At 35.7% G+C, this 22,157-nt stretch overlaps 2 protein-coding genes across 3 annotated transcripts in view; both read right to left on the bottom strand.

Annotated features, from left to right (window-relative positions):
• Positions 1-20,796, bottom strand: part of LOC144967718 (cytochrome P450 2B12-like) — a 31,115-nt gene extending 10,319 nt beyond the window's left edge. The window contains exons 1-5 of one of the 2 annotated variants that reach the window (XM_078905275.1): positions 20,694-20,796; positions 19,208-20,008; positions 17,769-17,935; positions 14,636-15,157; positions 11,370-11,813 (exon numbers count right to left, since the gene is read on the bottom strand). In XM_078905275.1, the coding sequence (XP_078761401.1) occupies positions 11,370-11,813; positions 14,636-15,157; positions 17,769-17,935; positions 19,208-19,470 (1,396 nt within the window). In that variant the 5' untranslated portion in view covers positions 19,471-20,008; positions 20,694-20,796. The remainder of the gene's footprint in view (positions 1-11,369; positions 11,814-14,635; positions 15,158-17,768; positions 17,936-19,207; positions 20,009-20,693) is intronic. The other variant, XM_078905276.1, reaches the window with a different exon arrangement.
• LOC144967717 (uncharacterized) lies at positions 1,788-9,513 on the bottom strand. Its single transcript, XM_078905274.1, has 5 exons — positions 8,933-9,513; positions 8,434-8,520; positions 7,216-7,277; positions 6,183-6,399; positions 1,788-4,281 (listed from the first exon to the last, which is right to left on the bottom strand). The coding sequence occupies exons 1-5, from the start codon at positions 8,994-8,996 to the stop codon at positions 2,267-2,269; spliced, it is 2,445 nt and encodes an 814-aa protein (XP_078761400.1). The 5' UTR covers positions 8,997-9,513; the 3' UTR covers positions 1,788-2,266.
• Positions 20,797-22,157: the final 1,361 nt, after the last annotated feature.

Genomic DNA, 22,157 nt, shown 5'->3' with positions numbered 1-22,157 from the left:
AAATAATTCTTAAGCACTTTATGCCGTTCTAAGCTGTCGTTGCTGCATTTTTTTTCATTATTAATTATTATTATTCTGATTAAGGATGAGGGGATAAAGAAAGAATGAAATTAAATGCACAGAGGTGTCATTTCTTGACAGTCGCCTCTAAAGATTGCAACTCTTAAAATTATCATAAAAAGAATAGTGAAATTTTACATTAGGTATCTAGAAAATGCTGAACATAAAGCTACATTGGCCAATTAAGTTAGGGTTAGTAGAAAGACTTTTTATTCTGCCATATCTGATTCTTTCAGATAGTTCTACATAGCTGCCAACTTTTCAAAAATAAAATAAGGAACGCTCATTTGGCCCGGGATGAGGGACGATGTGTGCCGAAGCCCCCCCCCCCCCCCCCTTCATCGAATCGCAACATATAAAAGTCAGCCTTTTTAATTACTATTACTAACACTAACAAGTTTGAGATGACAGTGGCTAGTCCAAATGTTGCTCAATTATCGGGTTTAGTACCAGCACATTTGAATCGTTAAAATGACACTTTCCACAATGATTGTTGTTTTGTTTTTAAGGGTTTTACGGCGCTTGCAACACATTTAGGTTATATCAGCGCCAGTAAAAAGGAAGAAAATTGGATAGTAAAAAGTTCTAGAATTACAGTTGAAGCATCCAAGAGAAAGTAAGACATAGGGGAACTGGGAACAAATAGGGATCAGATGTAGATTCCAAGAGCGTATCACCAATGTACTTAGTTTGAGATCACCTATAAGTCTTATCCGGACACAAGAACAAAATCCAACAAAGAGGAACACACTCAAATGCTTACATTATACATTAAAAAATAACAAATATAGTAATAATACATAACAGAGAGATGATTTACAAGGAAAAAAATATCATCTCCCAAAACAATAAATATGCATTTGACTGCTTCCCTCCCAGCTAGGACTCCGGCGAGGGCCAGGAAAAAAACAAGTAATCTCATTCCAAGACAAAGACTGAAAGCATGTTGGAAAACAGATATAAGGGGATAGAAGACACAGTGTGTACCTCCCTGCCCGCTATGGGAGCTTTCCACAATGAGATCAAAATTCAGAACGGACAATATAAAGAAAGAATTCAACTGCCTCAACTTTGATAAGGACCAATACACAAGAAGCACAATTGTAAAATAAATGAAATAACTTAAGATGGTTAGAAATGCATAACTACCAACCTGGTACATCACTTGAGAGGGCGTTTTGGGTAAAAATTAGGTGAGTTCAGATAAAAAGTAGACGATTGCATATATGTTTTCTTTCATGCAACATAATGGTCTGTAAGTAGTATACTATAATAGTAGTTATAGTAAAATGCACCTCTAAATATTAGAGAATTCCTACTTCTTTACTTTGACAAGATAAACACACCTAAAAATGGAGTATACTATATTTTCTTGAACCTAAACCGTTACAAAAGCTTGCTTGAAAAAAAAAAATTAAAATCAGATGAAGATGTTTTTAAAGGGATTAAATTTATATATTTCATAAATTAATAAAGGGAAATAATCATTGTCATCTTTAATCAATATAAGCAATTGATTTTCTTATTGAATACCTTCCAATCAAAAAGGTGGATTTAATTTTATTCTTAATTAAAATAATATTTGTAACAAATAGTGAAAGTATCAATACTGTCTTAGAATATTCAAAGTATATCGAGGCTAACATCCATATCCTATGCAAATCTCCAATACATTATGAAAGGTTTGAGTAAAATACAGGCGTCATATAAACGAATGGAACTTTTTTAATTGTTGAAAATCATTTATGATAGAGGCATAATTCAAATTAAAGAGCTACACAAATGGAGATTATGCTCTCACTGGACACCAATAATAATGATAATAATAATAACAACAATAGTAGTAGTAGTAATAGTAATAATAATGGATCAATAATAATAATTCATTAGGCTCACATGGCTTTTTTACCACAAATTAGTCAAAAATTACAAAATACGGATTTTGAACTAAAAATAAGCACTTACTGACTCAGGAAGTCAAATACGGAACAAATCCGTTTTTAACAGAACGGTTGACAGCTATGGTTCTACAAAGCATTTGTCTCTCAAGCTGAGCAAATGAATGTTCATATAATATAAAAAAGGATATTGCAATGATGAACAGATTGTACTATATAAAGATAAAACGTTTTTGTAAACCCCCAAAATATGTCAATAACACTATACAATACAATGAATGTAATACAAATCAAATTCATGATTGTCATTACACCGATTGAAACGCTCTTTCCCTTCTATATTTATTTCTTTCATTAAAAATCTTTGTCTTCACCAAACTAATTAGTGTACCTTCAGGGATTCCTTTTTGTGAAAATACCCTGTGGTGTTTTAAGAACAGAATAATTTCAGACTTTCTAGGTAATGATCCCCTTGAACCATGTGCTGAAACATCTTCGACAAAGTTTTTAAAATATGACTTGACTCTATCTGTATCCTCATCTGACCATGACATGTATCTCCGATTTTTGCTTGAATTCCTCTTGGGTTCAGTTTGTTTTGAAGAACACGTAAGCTGATTTGGCACTCCTGCTTCACCATCAAATATTTCTTCTTGATTTGCAGCTGTTACTATGGATGTTCCAAAATTTGCATTTGAGTCTCTATTCACTACAAAGTCATTTGTTTCAATGTTACAATTTCCTTCCCCAGTGACCGATGCTGAGTTATCAATTTGACCCAAAAAATGACCAACTTCTGTTATTTCTCGTATTGCAAGTGGACACTGATAAATGTTTTGATTGATTGATTCACTGTGTCCCATATGTCGATAGAAGACATCTCTCTCGTGTTGTGGGACATCAAGTAAGGCAAATAATGTCGAAGCTCGGTGCCTGAATTTATCAGCTATTAACAACTGGGGTTTCTCTAAATCCTTTACTAAGGAAGTGACATATTTGATGGCAATGTAACCACTTACATGATCTTTGGATATTCCTGTATTTGGAAAAAGAAATGGGTTGTCTGAAATATCAACAGCTTTACGCTCCTGTGCAAGTTTCCTTAAAGGCTGAATTGTGTCATTGGGTATCAACACAGGGACCAACATCTTGCTTCCCTTTCCAGACTGATAGGCCAGCTTATACTTCTCAAGTAACGCTTTTTCCAGAGGATCAGTGACATGTTGTACAAGCTGGGGATCAACCCATACACCTGAATCTGCATCATTCCAGTCTTTTAACAACATCCTTGCGGGTTCTCCGCCTCTCCTCGCATTAAACATTGTAAGCCTAGCTACGATGACATTGCGAAGCCTAACAAACATATGTGAATCAAATAATTGATAATCATCCTCACAAATACGGACCATCTCTTCAGTAATAAATTGCCGTAGCTTCTTTATATCATTCTCTAATGGCATCTCTTTGGGTTTTCTCAAATTTGTTCTCTTTGCTTCACATTGAACTCTGGCTGTAAAAAAAATACTATCCCAATTATAATCCAGGACAGCTTTGAACAAATCTATCTCTGCGGATTCTTCCATTTTGTTTTGCATTATATATTCCCCTTTTAAGAAATTAATTAACTTTTTCAATATAAATCCAATTGAAAGCTTCAAGCCTGCTTTCAATGTCCCATCCTCTTTCAAAGTCATTTCAGAAATGGTTTGCGATATTTCATTAAAGTTACAACGCTTCACCACGTCCTCTCCAGAGAAAGAAGGTTGATTTGTTCTCTTCCTAGTTTTTAAAATCAAATTTCCTAAGATGCGTAAATCACTCATTATAACTTTTCTCTCCTTCTTTGAACTTTTACTCCACAATTTTGTTCCTAACAATACTATAGCTTTGTCTGATCGACACAAATTTCCCACTTCATCATTCCGAAATTTGTCAAGAATATTCTCCTTTATTTCTTTACTTGCATTGGGAGCCACGGGATAAAATTTTACAACCCCAGTACACAGAGCATGCTCAGTACTACATTTCTTTTTGTGTTCATAAACCCTTCGTCCAGAGTAAAACCCCTTACAGCCAGCACACATAACAACTTCATGTGACCCTTGTGCTCTCTCACGCATAACTATTGAATTGTTTCTAGTGTTTGAATAAAAAATGCCCTTTTTCTTGAGATTCTCCATTGTTCTATCCCTTTCCTTTACAGGCTGTTTCATGGCCTCTGTAACTTCTGTCTCATCTTTGTGTTTCCTCATCAAATGCCTTGAGAGTTTTGTTTGCAACTGTCCACAGTATGGACAGGGTCTCCTTGGCTTTTTGTATTTCTCTGGGAAAAAAAAGAAGAAAATAAAGCACATCATGCTATGAACTATGAAAATAAATCAATAGACAGATCGTATGCACATCAGCTACATGACAGCGATAGAGAGGAATAGCATTCCAAATATTTAAGGCCTGGACAAGTAACTGTCATAATTCCTTCTTGTTATATACTTTTCTACCATCTATTCCTTTGGAAGAGGTATGTTAGATTTGTGGAGACCTCTGCCACATAACAAATCCAGTGAAAAGACGCCATATTTTTGTTTTGAAATAGAAATAAATAGATCAATCCACCCACTTCACTGGGTTCAGGGTTCCCTCTTCATTATAATCAAAATATGAACATAAATCGGAATAGTAACACATTGAAGTCTCATCTGAATACATAGATTGTCCTTTGTTGTTTCAGCGAAAAATCAGACAGAATGTCAAAAGAATTTTAGGTTTTTCCCCAACCACCCCTTGGAGGGATCAGTATCAGCGGAATGGTAAGCGTCATGTTTTTTACGTTGAGCAACAAAATTTACTCCAAATGCTTCACTCGACCCATGCGGAAAAGCAATCAAGAATAGACCCAAGTCCTATCCAAAGACTAACATTTCATTTAAGTTTATTGTAGGCCCTTGGCCAATCGACAAAATTCAATTCACATAAATTATTTACAACAATCAGAAATTAATTATATCAATAATAGTAATAGAATGCAATGAAGGCAATATCATAATAATAATAATAATAATAATAATAATAATAATAATAATATAATAATAATAATAATAATAATAAACAGTAGCGGCAATAAGTAACAATTAATATAGTAACAAAAGTAATAATAGACTATAGTTCATAGTCATAACAATGACTTTCTTTGTCATTGAGGGAGTGAGAAAACATCACCGGCTGGCAGAACAAACAGCCGACATCAATCAAACGTCCTCCAGACCGGTTGAGCATCGGCTTCATTAATTCCTTAAAGACTTCCCCCCAACTGCCTGAACGATGCTGATGCCCAGACAACTTAATCCTGATTTATATTTTGTGGGAATGAAATATGACATGTATATGCCGGAAATATTTCAATAACAAACACACTGTTCAGATAGAAAATATTTGAGTCTTGCCTTTGTTAATTGACACAGGTAAGTTAGGAAAATAAATGCTAGTAAAAACGATCAGCAAGTTCGTGAACACTGCTTCTCAACTCGAACATATGTTTTCATCAAATCTACACACATCATGTTGTGAGCTGAATTTTAATGATCTCAGTTGTCATTGAAAGGACACCCAAGAATTTTAGAATAAAGAAAAATATTGAACCTGGAAGTCAAAAGGGTTTGTAGCACAGCAGACATTATCAAAGTATAATTTTAGTACCGACAAATTAAAAAGAAAATGTGCTTTTCTTTAAATGCTCCCAATCATCATATACTGTTTAGGTTGCAAGATTAATAAAAATGTTATATACTCTGATTCTCGTTAAGTTTCCAGCTGGTCTGTGAAAAAAAGCCTTAAGCATCATAGAAATACAAAGAAACAGTTTTAATATATAGATGGGTTGTAACAAAAAAACCATTTTAACACTTACAATACAAGCAATTTAAGTCTATTACAGACAAAAAAAACCCCCAATAAAATAAACATGAACATTTTTATGGCTGGTTTCACTGATATCACTCACACATTGGGGTTTCAGATTCTAAGATGTCCACCCTATCAAATTTGGATTTGTGCTTGTTATGTAAATGGTAGCGTATTTTGCGACGCAGCACTGCCAAAACAGAAAAAAATGCAATAACACAAATGCAGCACCATGGAGGGGGTGGAAGTTTTCTTTTAAAAGGAATGGGTAAATTAAAATTGATCCCACAAATATCAAAGGAGAAGAATGACAAAAAAATGACTCACCATTGCACGTAACACGTTGGTTTGCAAGTGTATAGCATTCGGGTTGAACCTGGGTCCCAGACTGGCAACGAGGTTCAGTCTGTGATAGTTGTGGATGAGGCTCTGACTGAGTTGGGGAATGAGCACTAGGTTCCAGAGACAATGATGTACTCAGCATTGGGTACCTCACAGAGTACGTAGAGGAATCAGACTCGGAGTCAGCAACAAAATCGGGACCCTGTATATTTTGTGGAAAAGATGACAGATCAATCAATTTATTCATGTTGACAATAAACATGAAGAGCCATTGTTTAATAATCCAACTAAACAATTAGCTGGTTAATAATGCAAGTATAATAAAAAAGAGTTGAGAAAGGCAGACATATTGTCTAAGTATTTAATATGTTCAACTGTGCTTGGATAAATATAGATACACCAACCAGGGTTTCAGTAAACCGTTTTTAACCAACTCTTTAAATCCTACACCAGGACCAACAACTACAAAACAATTTTTTATATCACTACGATTCTGGACATATAAACGGTTGTCATTGCAACAATATGAACTTCCTAACCTTGCAACTGCAATATAGTTAACAAAAAAAGTTGATAAACATTACGATGCAAGAGAATTTGGACAAAATGCGAGATCAAAAGTATAATCCCAACAGAAGCTATTTTAATTTTTCCTGGAAACGCATCATTTTCACATTTTGTCAAATAAAAAACAAACGACTTCAAATGTGAATGGCTCATCAATGAATATCACTTCAAAATATAACGAGGAAGGTTTAAAATAGTGTTATTGTTGGCGAAGTCCACTGCAAAGAAAAATTTTTAACAACAAAAAACTAGGAGATCTCACTGGTGTAAAACAGTGTTGTCCTTGTCCTGAAATATTGTATTGCGCCTAACAGACTGCAGGTCTCATCTTTTGTGGCAAATGTGTTTTGTCCACCACAAAATATGGTGATGTGAAGCATTTTGAGCATGGTGCCAACTGTGGATAAACGCTATACAAATGTTATGATTTTATTTTAATGTACATACTTACCACAAATGAATCATGTGATATGGAACTTTGTTCTGCATCACTTTCAGGCTCTGAGTTGGAGTCTATATAGAAAATAAAAACAACAAAAAAAAGCTGAAGACTATCATGTGCAAGTTTTTCTCTAAACTCTTAAACATAAAATCATGCCATCTTATGCTGTAAAAGGATTTTTAAAAAATTATTTACCTTATGACTATTGTCCTTTGGAAAAAAAAGAAAATTAAGTCCGAAACCTTCTGGCTATTTTCTTTTAAATTTCAAGAACGTCAGAGTTGGCAAGGGAGGACGGAAATATAATTCCAGAAACCAATCTGTCTATAATCATATCCATATGATAGTTTTTCGTTCAAGATTCAGGTACAGTCCACTTAGGATAATCGCAATACCTTGGGATCATCGAAAATGTTGGGATTAACCGAAATTCAGTTTCCTGTCCACTATTTCAACATTTTACACATTTATTGTCAACTCAAACCAGTAAATAATATTCTTAGTCAACCACATATAGAGCAATTTGATTGAAACAAAAACCATATGGCAGCCCCGTGTAGATTTGTCAACCAAAAGCAGCTATGAAGCAAGCCGATATCTTATTCAGATTGGAAGAAGTTTCAATCTTTTTTCTCAACAATTCAACATTTGTCAGAGTTAAAGAGATTAGCCTTAATGAGAGACAATAAGCTCTCACCAAACTCATTGGTCACAATGCACAGTTGTTAATCCTAAAACAAAGGATATCGCTCAGTCTCTCTTTATAACTGTCATTTATAACCTGTTGTCAAGATTATGACCAGCCCCACCCCTCTTCTATTTAATGGCCACCGATGACGTCACAAACCCATACTGCAGAGCCCCGCCCTCTTTCGACTCTAACAGAGTGGTGACACACTACTGTAGCATTAAATCCTGCTCACTCTCGATTCTTCAACCTGTCACGATTTCATCCATGATGAAATTTAATCATGATATACTGTTTGATTTCTTGAATTTACCACTTTTTAAAAAACCGAAGTTTGTTGCAATTAACCAGTGACTTTTATATAGAATTATTTCCATTGCTTAGGAAATATTGTGATTAACCGAAAGTTGCGATTAAATGAGTTGCAATTATCCGGAGTGGACTGTAATAGTATTACACATCATGACTCAAAAAAAAAAAAAAAAGCAAACTATGTGTACCTAAATGTTATTCATTTCCTCATCAAATTACATTCTTACCATTAACATCATAGATCACATCAAAAGGGTTGTCTGGATTGACAGCAAGACATTTTTCAGGATTTTTAAAGCTCAAATCTCTCTGATCTGAAGTTACAAAAGAAATAGCATATTCTCAACATTAAACTATGATTTTGTGATGGCTGTGATATGGCATACTGTATGCATAAAGCAAGATGCAAAGACAGGTTTAAGTTTAAATTATTTTATATTCTTTTCAAAAATCCATTCTAGTTTTGCCAAAATAAAATAAACACGAGAAGTGTTGAGTTGGATAGCGCTAAAACTAAAAGTAGTAGTGGTAGTAGTAGTAGTATTAGTAGTAAACGACAGATCTTACTCACTAGTGTGAATCTACAGTCTACAGAAGTTCCCGAATTATCTGACTCCACTTCCAAATGACTGACTGACAAGTGACAATCATCAATCGGTGTGTGATGTCTACCCTATTGAAAATCTTAAATCAACTGTGATGTAATAAGAATGGCCAATAACTTACCATTATAATTATCTCGGTGTCTCTTCAATGATGCCTCCAGCATCAATTTACCCCACGATGCCATAGACGTCTAGTTTGGAACTCAGCAAGTGACGAAAAAATACTTGCGGCTATAGAGAGGACGTCCGTCGGCCACTCTCTTTGTAAGTCAGTAGTCAGTGGTTATCAGATATCCTTGGTTCTTGAAAAATATAGAAACACAGCGGTTCATTTAAAAAGACTCTTTTGTAGATCAAGTTATAATGTTAGGTATTGCACTTTAAAATCTCTTCAGACATAGAACGGGTCAACTTGACGTCTAGACCAAATCATTTCGAAGATCGATATGGCAACAGCAACGCCTGGAATGGAGGATTTAAATGCGGCATCTGACGATTCTACTGCTATGACAGAAGATGCTCCATTTCACGACGTCGAGATGGCTTCAACTGGCATCAGGCATCAACATGCTACTCAATAATGGGTTTGATGAAGCGTTTGACTAAGAACTAAAGGCCGAGCTGATAACTGATAACCACCTACTACCGACTTGCAGAGTGAGTGAGTGCCGAGTGCCTCTTTATGCGCGAAATTGACTAAACATACGTTTCACGAAAAAAAGAGTTACTATGTTTGCTTGTCTCTTGTCACCAAGATAAGAATCCGGACCAAGAATTCGATAAATCTGTTTCTAAAAATAGATTATAATTCGTATATCTTGTTCATTCCTCAGTTCATCAACTTTCACACAATTTTATATTAGGTTTTCATTACTATAAAAATCCATATAATGCTCTAGAATTTTAGAGAAAATTTCGGAAAGATATATTGCCTCACTATTGAAATATATCGATGAAAACACTGGTACCCCTATTGTACTTTTTTCAGGCGGTCACCTTATTGACCAACGTGAAAATTTAGGCATAACTCTTCTTACTGTGGTGTTTAACAAATAACTTCAATACTATGATTTACAATTATATATCCTTGACGGTTGGGTTGACAACCTTAAACTAAAAATAGAAAAGTGAATGTGCTAGAGGTCAAATCAATAGGGGGACCGGATTTTGGTCTCCCTATTGGTAAAGTACTGTAAAATGAACTAATAGGGGTACCAAAAGTCTCCCTATCCGGTATTAATACATATATATATATATATATATATATATATATATATATATATATATATATATAAATAAATAATATAATATTATCATTTACTTATGTACATCCAGTGATTTCAAGCTGCGCGGCTATAATATAGTCAAGTGGTATCACTCTCGCCTTCGGATCAGAAGGTCCAGGATTCGAAACCCGCTCTTAGCGGCGCATAGTTGAGTGTCCTTGGAAATGGTTCTTTACTCACATTCTCTCATTGTGTTCAGGTGTAAAACGAGAACTTGGCCATAAACAGCGTTGACCAAAAAAAAAGTATATCGCCTAACAGACAGGCGTCTAGTCTCGTCGTAAATGTTCTATGTTGCTCTTGGCTAAGGCCCCCTTGCAAATGATGCTTTGGGCACTTTTTATGGATATTGCACTATATAAATACTCATTAAAAACAAACACTGAATCTTATTTTAATAATTATCACTTGGGTAACGAATTTGATTTTGATCAAAATCACTCATCCAATTACTTGCTAAGCTCCTAAGGGGCATAATATTTATATGATATCGAGATAAATTTTTTTAAAGGGTTGGGTTAATAGACGCATCCAATATGACTGAAAGAAGTTGCCTTGTGCATATTTGCTTGCGACTGTCATATTATTTAAGAAACGACCCTTAGGTGATATTCAAATATCGGTCGATTCAAATTACCCTCATCTGGGCAAAAACTTTCAAACCTGGGACAAGCAGAAATGAGGGTCATTTAAATCAATCGATATTTGAAGGACCAAATGTTAAAATACGTGTTTTTCCAGAGAACAGATGGTAATTGGTTAATATACTGCTTAGACTCGTAACTCAGAAATGTTGCAAAAATATATCAACAGATGAATAAAAATCAACTTTTGTATTAGGCATTTTTATGATTTCGGATGCTGAATACGCAGGTCATATGGGATCAGATTCTCATACAGTGCAAATCACCTGCTGCACGCACTTTTTTTTGTTATCACTAATACTAAATCCACCACTATAATATATAACTAGGTAGAAATGCGCCTGATTAAAGCGTTTATCTACTCTTATCAAAAAATAAAGAAAAAAGAAACATGTTTTACACGATTCTCATTTATTTTGTATGGCATTGTTGATTGTTTGCCACTCGATCTCTGGTTCGAGTCCTGACTCTACCAAACAAACTAAAAAATGTGATATCCACTTACAGGTGTCATGTTTAGTCTTATGTGGTAAGTATTGCTGTTGATTGGGACCCTTTAAGAGATTTTGCTCACAATCAACATTGCTCTATATAAAAGCTCACTGTTTAAAAAAGAGACTTCACTCACCTACTGAAAAGGGAAGAATATCCTTTTGCTTTATGACATTTTCTAAGGTTGAATCTAAAAAACGTTCCGGCTTAAATTCCATCGGGTTTTCCCATAAATCCGAACTATGATGTAATGAATTTAAAATTGGAAGTACCAGAGTTCCCCTTGGGACTGTATATCCGGTTACGTCATAAACTGTTTCCGGGTTACTACGTGGAAGTGAAAATGGCGCTATATCCGCTAATCTTTGAGATTCTAGAATAGTTGCTATCGTATAAGGCATCCTTTCCCTGTCTTGAAAAGATATTGTCCCGGGATCGCCGACATTTTTCATTTCGTCATAAAGATTTTCCTGAACTGTTGGGTGTCTCACTAGGAACAAGAGCATCCATTGCAAGGTTGTGGCTGTCGTTTCAGTCCCAGCCACTAACAAATCTCCGACCAATTTAACCAGTTGACTTTCTGTCAAAAAGAGGAGAGAATTAGTTGTCAGTCTATTATTAGTAGTATTATGTAAACCTTAAGAACTCAGAATATCTAAATTATTAATTTTCATTTTTTTCAGTTGATTGGTGACGCTGATGATGTTTTTGTTGATCTTGTTGTTGTTGTTGATGATGATGATGATGATGATGATGATGATGATGATGATTTTGTTGTTGATGATGATGTTGATGATAATGATGATGATGATGATGATGATGATGTTGATGATGATGATGATGATGGTGATCGCGATAGTGAAGATGATAATGATGACCATAATATTGATGATCACGGTAGTGAAGATTACTATATGGTCGACTACGAAGATGACGAGTAAGGAGTCTGACCGTAGCCATCGTTAACATATATAGCCTGACACAAGAACCCTTAAGGACTGGCAGTTTGACGTCATTTTTTAGGTTTGTGTAGCGTCTTGTGAGTTGTCTTAAGTAGAGCTCAAGGAAAAAAGTTATTTCATTGGTTGAACTATTGAATACAACTCACGATTTGTTTTCTTTTGTGGAAAAAGACTGGCATTTTGACGTCTTTTTTTTGGTCAGTGTCAGGTTATAACTTTACGATGGCTACGGTCTGACCCCACGTCCACCAAGCAATGGTCGGTAGTTAGGTTTATACAATCTGGCGGAAAGTAATTTACGATCGACTTCTTATTGTAACATAACAATGAGTCACTTTTATTTTTCTAAATTGTTATTTTAGTGATACAAACATGGGAACGGAGTTCATGTCACTCCAGTTATAGATCGTTCGAAGATGACGTCACTCAGGTCTTTGTTATTGTTTTTTGCCATCCGCGTTTATGAGTAATGCTCACTGAACTGTATTAAACCGACTATAAACGTTCATGGATGCACACGGTTTTGTGTGTTGGTCCGTTATACTTCCGGATGACAATGTCATGAGCTTCTTAGCCAAGCGCATACTATCTATATTTTGGTAGGCTTAGAAAAACTTTACTTTCTAATATTAGATTGTCATTCCCTTAATAGCCTTCTCTTTGAATTCATTTCAAGTAAGTCAATACTTTTCTTTCAACCTTTGTCACGTATTATAAAAGCTGATTAATTTAATCTTCATAACTCACTGCTCTCAAGAACTTATGCCTTGACGAGCATACTATTCCACTCCTCATAATATAATATTATCTATATTTTCGAGATTTATATCTTACTCTCGGGACTTTATGGAGCATTTCACTATTTTTGATTTCCGCCATCAAGACGCCGGAGCTTCCTTGGTCACATTTGCCAGTCACATTGTTGTCAAGCTTTTATCAAGCTCTGGTCTTGACGAGAAGGAATTGCAAGTACTCACTGGAAGTGCAACCTCCCAAGTACACACGCAATATCTAACATTATCATCATCTCAGCAAGATCGCATAAGGTACGTTATATCATATTCTCATCTGTAGCAGTGATCACCCTTCATTTATAAGAAGACTCATTCAATTAAATGTCACCTTTCTATTCATATCATATTAAACAACTCATTATTTGTTCTTTTAAAAAAAAGTAACTATATTATAAAGTAAATTATGGGGACCTTATTTATCACATCTTAGTTTTATAAATCTCGTCGTGTTAGCTATTTAGCGCTCATCGGACCATGACAGTTCTGACTTGTCCCAAAGTCATTAGGAACATTTTATTGTTCATTTGTTACAATAAGCGGGATGAACTGTAGACTTCGTTAAATTATAGATAGAACGAAATTGACGTCAATCAGGTCTTTGTAATTGTTTTTTGCCATCCACGTTTATGAGTAATTCTCGCTAAACTGTATTAACCAGACTATAAACGTTAAAGGTTCTCATAGTTTTGTGTGTTGCTCCGTTATATTTTGGAATGGCAATATTGTTTCTCAGCAAAGCGCACACTATCAAAAGTCTGAAAGTGGGACTTGTGTTTTGGTGTATTTTTTTTTACGTTTGTGCAGCGCATAGTGAGTTGTTAGTAGTGCTCAAGGAAAAGAAATCTCCCACAGGTTGAACAAATGAGTACAATTCACGATTTCCTGTTTTTTGGTGGTCTTGTCTTGTCTTTTGACAGTAGTGTCAGGCTATGACTTTACAAAGGCTACTGATAAACCCAGGCTCCCTGCAACCTGAGATTTTAGAAGACTTCTGTTTTATGTTTATGTAATATGTAACTAATCAGTAAATATAGTTTTTTTTTTGTCGAGTTGAATATGATGCTGAACATTTCATTTTGTTTTTTTTCAAGTGAGAGTTTATATAACAAAATATCCACTACATTTGGAACTTCAAGCGCTTTAAAAAAGTGTCCCAAACCACCACCACCAACATGTAGGACAAAACATGTCGCCTGTAAAGTAAATTACTTTTAAACAAAGACAAGGCTCTTACTGGCTAGATACTTATTTTACACTTGAGTATGATGAGAGAATGTGAGTTGAAAGCCTATTCAATAACTCAACTTTGTGCAGTAAAAAGCCAGATTTGGACCAGCGTTCTAGATGTCAAAATCTGGTTGTCATACTATGAAACCACAAATCCGCACTTCCATGAAGGAAAATTTGACGGCAAAAGATGAAAATTGCGTTCTTTTGACCATTTTGACCAAAAAATAAACAAACAACAAAACAAAACAAAACGAAAATAAAAAAAAACAAAAAAAAAACAAAAACAAAACAAAACAAACAACAACGAAACCCTCAATTTTTCTGATCTAGCTCAAAGAAACATTACACCATATTATTGACGTTATGTATTAATATAATATTATCTTTGAGAAGAATTAGAAGGAAACAATTCTCACCGTCCATTAAAGTATTTTCGCTCGCTTCTTGTTTCCGACGCATCTCTAGAAGGTAAAGATCAATGATATCCCGAGGGTTATTGGGGTCAAAGGTCTTTTTATGATCGTCCACCCAAGTTCTCGTGATATTCTGAACTTTTTCCACGGTTTTTAAGGAAGCTTTACAACCAAACAGATCTCCGGGCAAGTACTCCAAAAATGGGAAGTAATTCACAATGGCTGTTCCTCCAACCAGTTTCATGTTACTTTCAATCAATTTGAGAATGTTGATGAACTCCTCGTCATCGTAGTTGAATCTTTGACCAAACGAAATGAAGCAGATGATATTTGACATGGCGGTCTGAATGCAAAATCTGGCGTTGAAAGCTTGGCTATTTTTGGAGCGAAGGAAATTGAGGAAAAGGCTTATTTCATCGTGAATGTTTTCCTCGAATGACGTTTTCCCGATCCCGATGCCTTTCATTTTGCTGACAAGAAAGATCCGGTGTTCACGCCAAAGAGGTCCTGATGAATTGACCACGGCTGTGGATTAATAATATTTTTAAAATGTATGCAAAACAGAGTATTGATAATCATGTTTTCGAAAAATGCACATGTTTTGTGATGTATGTGTGTGTGTGCATGTGAGTGTGTGTGTATATGTGTGTGCTTGTGAGTATGCATGAGTACCTCTTTAGTGTAATGTATTGAGAGTGTGTGCATGTCAGAGAGAGAGAGAGAGAGAGAGAGAGAGAGAGAGAGAGAGAGAGAGAGAGAAAGAGAATTGTAGGGGTGGGGGGGGGGAAGAGTGAAAGCGGGATTAAGAGTACCAGAGTGTTGAATTAAGTAATATAGCTAGATAGATAAATAGATAGATTAATGGATAGATGGATCGATAAATAAATATGTAGATTATTAGGTAATGATACAGATAGATAGATTGAGAGAGAGAGAGAGAGAGAGATAGAGAGAGAGAGAGAGAGAGAGAGATAGAGATAGAGAGAGAGAGATAGAGATAGAGAGAGAGAGAGAGAGAGAGAGAGAGAGAGAGAGAGAGAGAGAGAGAGAGAGAGAGATCATTTACTTTTCTCTCCACTGACTGACGGGGTGTTTTAAAAAATATTTTTGCATGAACATTATTGCTGGTTGCCCAGAGTATGCGCTATGCACGTAAATGACGAATTAAATTGTGAGTTGACATTTCACTGTTCATATAATTAGAAATAAATTCAGGCAGTTTGGATGATATGAATGTCGTCATAATAACGCCGGCATTATTGCCTGTAAACAGAGTGCTTCAAATATTAACCTTGTAAAGACGAGATTAGATTTCACCCGAACATGACATCGCATCTCACCATTGTCACCTTGAGAGTAGCAGAACTGCAAAGCCAAAGTCGATTCGCTGTTACTGCTCTCTTGTTGAAATCGGTTTGGTCAGCGGTTAAAACCATTTACATTAATATAGAAATTATGATTTCGATAAAACTTAATCCAGCCTTGAAAGAGGTAACAGTATCAAGTGGGTGCTTAAAAAGCATACCCTTAATCTAGTAAATACGATCATGTAATACGTGATAGTGATAATTTTATGACAGAAAAACGCGTGTCAAAATGCGTAAAAGAAAAAAAAAAGTTTCGTGTTCTAAACCCCGCCCCAACCAACAACAAGAACAATAAAATCGACAGTACAATACAAACAATTAATAATAATAATAATAATATATCTTTATTGTCCCCCAAAAAGTGGCAATTTGTCATTTGGTTACACATATATAACAATACAATATTGACATAGACACACTCACACAAGATGCACACTAGTGACATAGTAGTTATCGTAAAAAACAAAAAACAAAAAAAAAAAAAAAACAACAAAAAAAAACCCAAAAAAAAAAACCCAAAAAATATAAAAAAACCGTCCACAAATGCATTTCAATGAGTTCACCAAATTATGGAGTGCCGACAGACTCAGTTGAGAGCATTCGGTTCACCAGCAAAAGGACCGAGATAGATCTATAATGCAGTCGTCGATATTTTTTTCTCCCCTCCCTATCCATCCAATAATAGTTGAATATTGCTTGGTCTGTTAACTCTGTCGGGAAGTACTTTGTGATAGACTAGCGTCCTATCCAAAGTATAGCAAGCAATTGCTATATATAGTCCGCTTCACGCAATTGAAACTAGGGTGAACTCCAAGTCTATTGACCTAATGGCTCTGAAGGACAACACACACATACACAAAAAAATACACACACACACACACACACACACCCAAGCCAACAAACAAAATGTTACTATGTCTTCATAAGGGAGAAGTTCAAATTCCATTCACATCTTACCACAGCCTTATCCCCATTTAACGTTTTACATATTTATCATGCATGCAAACAATGCTGCTTGAAGCTCGACGAAATAAAAATAAATTATAGTCAACTGGAATGAAAACTTAAATTAAATAAATAACGACAGAGAGTCTGTCTTTGTTATTATTTGTTGTTTATATGATTTTTATAAATTGTATCTCTGCATGAAAGTTGCACAGAGCATTTAAAGGTTTTTTAGAACCTACTAGCTCTTAAACGATAAGATACGATACATTGTAGCTTCCGCTTCATTTGACTGTTGTTACACATTTATCATGAGTTAAATCTCATTGCCTGAAAAAACGCTTACGAGACATCTCTCTCTCTCTCTCTCTCTCTCTCTCTCTCTCTCTCTCTCTCACTCACACACACACACACCCCTCTCTCTCTCTCTCTCACACACACACACAACCTCTCTCTCTCTCACACACACACCCTCTCTCTCTCACACACACACACACCCCCTCTCTCTCTCTCTCTCTCTCACACACACACACACACACTCTCTCTCTCTCTCTATATATATATATATATATATATATATCGCTCGTCTCTCTCTCTCTCTCACACACACCCTCTCTCTTTCTATCTCTCTCTCTCTCTCTCTCCCCCTCTCTCTATCTATCTATCTACCTATCTGTCCATCTATCTATCTATCTATCTATCTATCTACCTATCTATCTATCTATCTATCTATCTATCTATCTATCTATCTATCTATCTGTCTATGTGATTTCGTATGCGCGTGTACATGAACGTCAAAGTAACCATAACATAATCCCACTAACCTTTTCCTTGTCCAGGTTTGAGAGTGGTAAACATTTGAGGGCGACCCTCAAACTCTCTGGACCGCTTGACCAAAACCTCTTGAATCATTTGCTGACCACTGACTAGCAAGATGGGCCGACAACCCACTCGAATGTATACGAGGTCACCGAACTTATCTCGTAGACGTCTGGGGTTTAAAAATAGTTAAAGAGAGGGAATGGTTGATGGATGGATAAATGGATAGTGCTTTCTAGTGTGGTAAGACAGTCAGCTTGTGACTTATAGGATCCCGAGTTTGAGTCCCGTTGTTGGTGGCATAAGATTTAGTCCTTTGAATATGTTCTTGATACTCATATTTTCTCACCATTGCCACAAGTATGTGAAATGATAGTCGGTAATAACGTTCTCTCTTTCGATCAAACCACAGTAAAAGCGCCTATAGGCGTCATGCCTCATCCTAAGCTCTGCTGCGGGCTTGTTACCCTTTAAAAAGCGCTTTGAGCACAATAATGAATGTTGCGCTAAATAAAAGCTCAATTTCATAATAAGTGAAGAAAGTGGTGGGTGGATGAATTGAAATTTGTGGATATTTAGTGTTTCAAAAAAAATTAAGAATAGATATCTTTTTAAAAAAAAGTATAATAGAAGAGTTATATATTGCGCATTTCATAATGCCTCTCATATTCTCCTCAATTATTAGTCGTCCCTGTATATCGCCAGTCATATTGACACCTGATAAAGGTAAATTATGAATGGTTACAATGAAAATAATGGTTGGAAATCATAGGTTTAGGTCACCCAGTTACTCGGCTGTTGAATGGCGAAGCGACTTATCTACACTTTGGTGAGATCTGGTATCGATTTTTGTACAGCTTTGTGGTCTTGTGGCACAACACTCGCCTTCGGATCTAATGGCCCTGCGTTCGAGTCCCACTTCGAGCGGCGCATAGTTGAGTTCTAAAAAAAAGGCTCTTTACTCACATTCTCTCGGCGTACTTACTACGGTGTAAAATAAGTACCTGGCCGCCATTAGCAGCCTTATCTCTGTTGGGAAATAAATTGTAATAGCACATGACAGATGTCATGTCTCGTTTCAGATGTTGGGTGTTACTGTAGTCTTGGGATCCCGACTAATATCGACTGGAGCTGATTGTTTTCGGAATAAGGCATTTTAAACTTGAACTATTATAAAAGTTTTAATAGTTAAACATCCATACAATGAAATATATTTTTTAAAAAAGACAAACAAACATACATGCAACCAACCAAATGGTAAGAAGAACCTCGCCTGACGATATCTCGCTTGTATTTCGCCAGGAGCAGTGAAAGATATCCCATGCATTTTAAACTTGAACTATTATACAATTATTAATAGTTTAACATCCATACAGTTAAATACAATTTCTAAAAAAGACAAACAAGCATACAAGCAACCAACCAAATGGTAAGAAGAACTCACCTGAAGATATCTCTCTTGTCTTTCGCCAGGAGCAGTGGAAGATATCCCAGAAAGGGGAGCAACCACGGGCCAGGGGGCAACTTGTTTGTGTTTTGTCTACTGTTGTTGTTCTTGTTGTTATCGTTTCTTCTTCCTCCATTTCTAGCACATTTCTGCATGCAATTACTGTTGATGTTGTTGTTGTTACTGTTGTGAAAGCTGTAGTAAAACTTTACTAGCGCCACGGTGATCACGAACATAAACGTGGTGGTTACGTTCTCCATGGGGTAGTCTGTGAGACCAAATATACAATTATCTTGGCTGTTTAGTTTGGGACTAATCGAGTAGAAAGTGTAGTTGCAGTGGTTACGTTATTGGGTTTTTTGTTAATTTCTCTCACTATTTCGTCAACTGAATATTTTTTATCTTAATCTGATAACACAAATGGTAAAAATGTAAATGTTTACATCCTATTTTAAATAAATGCTATAAACTTTGAACTCCATTAATGTCACTTCTCAACGTCTCGTACTCTTTATGGATTGAAATTAAAACGAATTTCTCCTCTTGGTATTGCGATATTTTCGGGATGGAAAGATTAGTAAATTTTCAAATTAGTAATCAAAGCTCTCTGGTTGTAATGATTTTGGAGCGAACATTGAAACGTTAATTCGAAATCGCACAATTCTCATTAATGCATGAGATCAAATAGATTATTTTGAATGTGGGTAATGTGGGTGGAATTCAGTTATGATCCTTGGTGATAGCTCAAAACCGTAGTCTGAGTTGCCGTAATTGTTGTTATTTACGTGCATCACTTTTCTGTGGAAAAAAGTATCAATCATTTTTAAAAAAATGTAAAGTATATGAAGTCTAGTTAAATATTGGAATTTGGCCAGTAATTGAGAAAAAAAAAGTATGATGATAGAGATATTTTTTAATCATTATTTTTAACGAAACCACCATCATCACCATCACAATTACAATCACCACTACTACTAATACTGCAACGATGATAATAATAACAACAAAACTAATATTACTACTGCTACTGCTACTACTACTACTACTACTACTACTACTACTACTACTACTACTACTACTACTACTACTACTACTACTACTACTACTACTACAACTACTACTACTACTACTACTACTTCTACTAATACCACTACTTCTACTGCTACGACTACTACTAATGGTGCAACTAAGAATATCACAGTTATCCTAAAATTGCAAACAAAATATAGGTGATGATAATGACGATGATGCTGCTGCTGCCGCTGTTGCTGCTGGTGATGATGATGATGATGATGATGATGATGATGATGATAATGATGATGATGATGATGATGATGATGATGATGATGATGATGATGATGATGATGATGTTGATGATGATGATGATGATGCTGATGAGGATGATGATGAATGATGATGAAGAGAAAGAAGGAGAAGATGACGATCGTTGTAGACTTTCAACATCAAAAGCACTTATATTTACCAAATTCAGTTTAAATCCACACAATAGCTCTAACAAATGAAAGAAATTATTATTCACAGGTATGCCTTATTCATACCTCGTACCACTTCACTACATAGATGAGACATGATGAATGAATCTTTTAAGTGTTTGGATTAAATAACACCAAGGTGACAGCGCAATCCCATTGGCTGATGCCCACGCGAAGGGTGGGGCTAAAATACAAGATAAAAATAACAAGCTATCTAGGTCAAAACTGGTAGGCTGAACACTATGACACTGTGATATTATGGTTATGTAAAAAAGGTTAGGAAGATTGTGACGTAATGCATTGGAACCACAATAGAGATATCAAGAAATTACGTCACTATAAGTGGAAGTAAATTTGATGAAGTTTGAGTTCGTAAACACTTAATTTGACGTCATAGAATGTTTGATTGAGAAAGGAAACCAAAGGATATACACACGATGAAATGTTTTTTAAAACGAGCATTTGTATAGAGCAATATTCATTAAACTTGTTCAGGGCGCTTTGCAAGATATTCCTTGACCAACAGCAATACTTAACATGTGGGACGAGATATGACGCCAGTTAGGATAAGTTTTGAAAAGAAAAAAAGGATAAGTTATTTTTTTTTACGATAGAGACAACGAGGTTATAGACGTCTAGACCCGAATACGCTGAGAGAATGTGAGTAAAGAGCCCCTTTTCAAGGACTCACATTTTGGCTATCAAACTTTTACTCCAATATCGATCGATTTAAATTACTCTCTTGGGTCCCAATAGCTCAGTTGGTCGAGCAGTCGCTTCATATGCAAAGGGACCAGGTTCGTTCCCGGGTGACGTAGAAAATATTTTTTTTTCAGACCCCGCCCCTGTCCACACACAACAGTGATTGGCTACCTAGATCTACTAGATCTGGCGAAAGAGCTTTGCTATAGACTAGCGTCCTATCCAAAGGATAGCAATCAATTGCCATAAAAACCAGGATAAACTCCGGCTCCATGGGTCTAATGGCTCTGAAGGACCTTTTTATTTTGACAAGATTTGTAGAGTTTTGTCTTGTTGCGCTCCACACGACACTTTGAAAAAATAACTAAGTTGGAGACATCTTAACTCGATTGACATTTTTTAAAAATGAAAAAAGAAGTGTCTGGTTAGAGGATGGCAATGCGGGACAAGTGTCGTGTTGGTTTATTTTTTCTTTCGTTTTTTATTGTCGCTGTATGTATGTGGGAGAGAATCTCTCTCTCTCTCTCTCTCTCTCTCTCTCTCTCTCTCTCTCTCTCTCTCTCTGTATGTGTGTTGGGGCCGGGGTGGAATAAGGGGTTGGGGGTTCTTAGCTTTCTTCATCAGCATCACAACATTAGTGATTATGGTAGACAATCAATGGCATCATACCATGACTTGGAACTAGTCTTTTACGGATATTAATTAATTAATTAATTAACTTATTTATTCATTTTTAAATAGATAGATAAATA

This window comes from Berghia stephanieae, chromosome 3 (genome assembly GCF_034508935.2).
Source record: "Berghia stephanieae isolate SIO BIC M18660-M18661 chromosome 3, UCSD_Bste_1.3, whole genome shotgun sequence".
NCBI lineage: Eukaryota > Metazoa > Mollusca > Gastropoda > Nudibranchia > Aeolidiidae > Berghia > Berghia stephanieae.
The sequence above is the reverse complement of the archived record's forward strand: the minus strand, read 5'-3'. Positions and strand labels throughout refer to the sequence as shown.

Excerpts from the sequence above, each read along its gene's own strand:
- LOC144967717 (XM_078905274.1), bottom strand. The coding sequence starts at position 8,996 with ATGGCATCGTGGGGTAAATTGATGCTGGAGGCATCATTGAAGAGACAC. Across the intron at positions 7,278-8,433 it reads TGTGATCTATGATGTTAATG|ACTCCAACTCAGAGCCTGAA; the intron begins GTAAGAATGTAA and ends TTTTCTATATAG. Across the intron at positions 6,400-7,215 it reads TATCACATGATTCATTTGTG|GGTCCCGATTTTGTTGCTGA; the intron begins GTAAGTATGTAC and ends CAAAATATACAG.